Source organism: Alligator sinensis, unplaced genomic scaffold (assembly GCF_000455745.1).
Source record: "Alligator sinensis unplaced genomic scaffold, ASM45574v1 scaffold570_1, whole genome shotgun sequence".
In the NCBI taxonomy this organism is placed as follows: Eukaryota; Metazoa; Chordata; order Crocodylia; family Alligatoridae; genus Alligator; species Alligator sinensis.
The window spans coordinates 1,138,828-1,143,791 of record NW_005841997.1 but is presented as its reverse complement, the minus strand read 5'-3'; the positions used below and the strand labels follow the sequence as shown (position 1 = coordinate 1,143,791).

At 39.2% G+C, this 4,964-nt stretch overlaps 1 protein-coding gene across 3 annotated transcripts in view; it reads right to left on the bottom strand.

The window, feature by feature from the left end:
* Nucleotides 1-4,964, bottom strand: part of UBE2L3 (ubiquitin conjugating enzyme E2 L3) — a 26,209-nt gene that overhangs the window by 16,218 nt on the left and 5,027 nt on the right. The window contains exons 1-2 of one of the 3 annotated variants that reach the window (XM_025201513.1): nt 3,364-3,516; nt 2,101-2,197 (exon numbers count right to left, since the gene is read on the bottom strand). The exons of 1 other annotated variant lie outside the window; for it this stretch is intronic. In XM_025201513.1, coding sequence (XP_025057298.1) covers nt 2,101-2,124 — 24 coding nt within the window. In that variant the 5' untranslated portion in view covers nt 2,125-2,197; nt 3,364-3,516. Of the gene's footprint in view, nt 1-2,100; nt 2,198-3,363; nt 3,517-4,964 lie in introns of those variants that run through there. One more of the 3 variants, XM_025201514.1, reaches the window with a different exon arrangement.

Below are 4,964 nucleotides of genomic sequence, written 5' to 3'. Positions count from 1 at the left end.
TTTGTGTCTTTTTGTGGTCCCTTTACTTTTTTGCAGAGACCAAAATGGCTGGTTTCCGTGAAAACTGTGAATTTGGTAGGTCCCTAGCAATTATCTCTATACTTACTCAAAACCCATAAATCAGCACGTTATTTTTTTTTTAATTAAAATATGTTATAGTAGATGTTTGATTTTTTAGTACATATGTTTATCTATAATTTGTTAAAATAATATCTTCTGAAAAACTGTGTGCACGCAGCCCTTGAGAGCTTACCAAAATTCATTTCGTGGCCCGCCAGCTGAAATAACTGTCCACCCCTGATCCATATCCCAACAGCTTTCACCCAATGCACTTAAAATAGAAGAAGGGTGGACAACAGTTTCATAATACTAAGGAATATTAAAAAAAAAAAAATCCACCTCTTTATCTCCTTCAAACTAAGTATTTAAATATGGCAGCCCTTGGATGAATGAAAATGGAAGAGTCTGAAAGGCAGCTAGTTTAAGAGATGTACTAAGCAGCACAGAAGTTACTCTTGACCACCAAGTTACTGTAGTTTCTATGTAGCCAAAGAAAGTTTTTAATGAACCTACAAGCCTCTCCCTTATTCCATCAGGATCCCCCACTTAAATTTTCGAGCATTAAAAAAGTCTTTCCAACTAAACACAGAGGACACTTATACGTATGCCGGACACCTGCTCTGATGTGTGCCAATTAGCAGGCTCCGGAAGCCTCCGCAAAACCTGTATTCAGCAACCCTGTGCTTCAAAATGGCAATGGGGGTGCTTTAACTAAAGCTTGTTCAACGACCTTTAGTTATTGAAGTGCCCCTGCCCCCATTTTGAAGCATGAGATGCCAAATACATGTGACACTGTGGGCATTTTAATTAGGGCGGGTGTTGGAGCCATACTAATTAAAGCTCCACCCCTGCCATGGAACATATGTAAAGATGCCCAGAGAAGCTGGTTCTGTACTTTCATTACTTGAAACTACATATAATACAATGAAGTCAGCATAGGAAGCCATTCTTCATCATCCTTCCAAATGATCAGCCCAAAACATCATCAGTGACTTGCGCTTCTACCACTTTCACATCCTGCAGTCATTTATACAAAGTGAATACCAACCTAAGAGACTGCCAACTCAGACTGGTGACCTTTTTAAATGCTTTTTAATGGCATGACTACATGAGGTGCAAGAATCAAGGTTACAGATCTACTCTACTTTTTTTAGTGGGTTACTTTAATTAAAGAGAAACCTTTTTTGTTGTTCCCTTAATAGTTGCTTAAGGCAGTCATTTTTCCCTATGAAGTAAAACCTTTCTGAAAACAGTGTTTTAAGGTTCCATATTAATATGGATAGTATTAGTTTGCAATAAAACTTGTTTAGTTTATAATTGGCCTTTTTCTAATTACCTCCCTTGCTAATGCAATGTAGGAGCTGCAACTTAAGCTGTATTCTTCCTGGCTAGTGCATCATCATCAGGGATCCTGGTTTTCTCTGATTTGAAAAAAAATCCCCAAATCCATATTTTTCCACATATACATGGAAATATATATTAGTGGTGTTTCATTTTAACCATGGAAAAATGTGGATTTGGGGTTACTTTTTTTTAAACCGGAAATTGTTTTTTGTTTTTTAAATCGGAGAAAACCAGCATCAGTAATACAAATTCTATAATAGGAGTGAAGTTATTTTGTTGGCAATACACAGCCCATAATGAAAATTAGGTCCCTCTATCGTGGCACTAGAAAGGCAAGATAGCTAGGGAGGATTAACAATGGGTTTTCTCAAATAAGCAAGCAAATGACACTGAATGCCCATGGGCAGTACACAGATAAAGAGTTGGCATAACATGCAAGTCAGAAAAGTGACTGTAAGGCTTTAAGGACAAAAATAACTTCTGGAAGCAGAACAATGAGTCCAAACATGTATTGTTTTCATTTAAAAAGAAACTCTATGATCTTCAATACATGATGAATAGATGATTTCTCAATTCCCTCCTGCCACCTCTTCCATTCTGTTTTAGGTGACCTGACTAGTGACTATGTAGTATACAGTCAAAACACAGAAATGAGAATTTAGGAATCTCTGTTCCATTCCCAACTCTGCTACTGACCTTGTGTATATGACCTTGCTGCATCACAGTTTCCCCATTTATAAAATGGAGATGTCTGCTTGTCTCTCAGGAATCTCTTGGGACTTACTGCTTCTTGCTTTTTGACATGTTAAGATAAAAAACTACATATAGTACATAAAATGGAGAACACATACATTGCTTCAGAGGTGATATTTAATCTTGAAATATATACAACTGAAGAGACATGATTGCAAGAGCATTTAATACCTTCCTTTTGTACATTATGGATAACTGTTACATAAAAAGTAAATTTTTCATTTTCAATACATCATTTATGCTTTTTGAAAGCATAAAAGAAATGCATCACCTTGAAATCCTAATGATTAAAAAAAAATTAAAGTACATTCATTTTTGAGTCCATGTTAGTTTGTAATTTTTTTTAAACCTCCTGCCCTCTTCCCCCACTGCTCTCTGAAAAAGCTACATAAGCCAGAGTTGATTTTGGTGCCAATGCAGTATTCTTATACGCTCTGTGACCTGCCTCTGACACCACAAGGGAAAGCAATGGAAGTGCCCATGCTCAGCAAGCTTAACCCAAAGCTCACCAAAGTCCACAGACAGTTTCTCGCATTGATTTCAAAAGGCTTTGCACCAAGCCTTAAGTACAGTTAAATGCACTAGTTAAACAAATTTAATGCAGAAAAAAATATTCTGTAACCTATTTATAAATAGCAGACAAACAATGTCCAAAAAGCAGTGAGGTGTTTAAGTTAAATTTGTTCCCAAGTCACTGGTACAATGCTCAATGTCACTTCTGAAACTCAAACTATATGGATTTTTTTTCAAAATTAAAAAACAAAAAACATAACATACAGATTACAGTTTTCATAAAAACTATTACAAGGGCTGAAAGATAAATTACAATCTTGTGTGTCCACACACTTATTTTCTAAACACTACTACTTTTTGGCAGAGAACTTTTCAGGTTGATCTCTAACGTGATTGTTTAACGTCTTGAGTAAAAATACTTTAACCCATTTTAAGTTATAAAAGGGAAAATAAAATCACTATTTTTATTTCTGCTATAAATCATGTAAGAATTTTTACGTGTGGAACCTAAAACAGCTGAAATTTACATTTCCCATGTGGCCAGTTGTCACTGAAGACTAGAGCTCCGAGTAAGAAAAGCACAAAATATCAAAGTTAAAAGCAACTGAAAAATCCAATGAGAAATACAAAATTCTGAATGCATTTGGAGTTGTTATGCTGTTTACAAGACTACAGCATAACATAAATACATACCATCAATGTTAGGTACATGGGTGTGGTTTTATGCTTTTATTTCCCTGTTGTTCAATCCTTGCGTAAATGTTTGACTATGCAACTGTGAAAGTCCATAGTGAAAGACTGTATAAGACCATCTCCCTGTTTCCCATACTTCCCCAAACACGGTTTCTTTAAAAAAAGAAGTAAACACAAACTGTTATCCCTTATATTATAATATGTACTTTAACATTAAAGAGTCAGAAAATAGAAGCAAAGATCTTACAGACACTGTAATTTGACTACGTTATACATGGACTTCACATGGAAGGTCTATCTGAGCAGAGTCCCAGTATCTCCCCAATTACCAGTTATGTTTTCAATATACCATAGTCCCAAACTAATTTATTAAAACAGGTGTATGAAGTCTGCATACGGTCTTTTATACGAATACTATGGATACATGTAAAAACAACTTCACACTTTATAACAAATAAATCTCCCTTCCTGGTTCCTCTCCTCTACTTGGCTTGGCACCTGATTCCTCTCCTCTACTTATCATTCTTAGGGCTTTATACAGCCACCCACTAACACAGTACACAGCACTTTCATATAAAATCAATAGTAACTATGAAATCCTTAAGGGGTTTCTCTCCTTTTTGGATTTTAAACTCTTCCTAGGTTAGGGTGGGATTTTTTCTGGAGGGGAAGGAATGGTTAAAATGAAAGGGCCGTTCAAATTCTGAGTGTCAATTATTTCAAGAATTTGAAATATTCTGTCAATTATGGTCAAGGATTTCTCGAAATGGGAAGGCTTTCAATATTTTTTTACAGCTGGTCAGATTTCCATCCTGAATGTCTCTGGACAACTGGATCTCTTTGCTAGATAATATCTAAAGCAGCATTTCTCAACCCGTGGGGCGCAAACAAAGTTTAAAAAAATGGATCAACTTTAAAAATGGATTCTCCTCTAAAGGAGAAAAAATTTGGGAAACAACTGGCTTCCCCTTCCAGACTGGCAGAGTTCCAGCCTGCAAGGGGGTGCTTGGGGCTAGGGGGAGCAGGAGGAGGACGATCAGGCAGGATCCGTGAGCCATGTGCACGTGCATGTGCACACATGCACATGCCAGTCAGGCAGTGTGGAGAGCAGCTCCTGCAGCTCCTTGCAGGTAAATCTACGGGGGGAGCAGGGGGGCATAGATGACATGTTGAGGGGCAGAGGTGACATTGCCTGCCACCCCGCCTCCTCTCCAGTGTACAGCTGTGGCCCAAGGTAAGTGGCAGCAGTGGCTGAGTCATGGCGGTGTGTAGAGCTACAGCCTGAAGCATGAGCGACTGGCGGCAGGAGAAGGTGAAGGCAGCCTGCATGCCCCTGATGTCCATTACTCCTCGCGCTGCTGGAGTTCTGGCAGCAGTGGCAGCAATGAGTCTCATCACCCTGCTCTGCCCTCCCGCATCAAGTCCTGCCAGCTGGGCCAGAGAGGCAGCTCCTGCCCATGCCAGTCCAGCCAGGCTGCAGCCCCATGCCTGCTGTAGGTGCACAAATCGGGGAGAGGGGGGAAGGGGGGGGGTACATGCCCCTTCATGCAACCCCCCTGCCCCACACAGGAGTGAGGGGCACAAGTAGGGGCGGGGGGGGG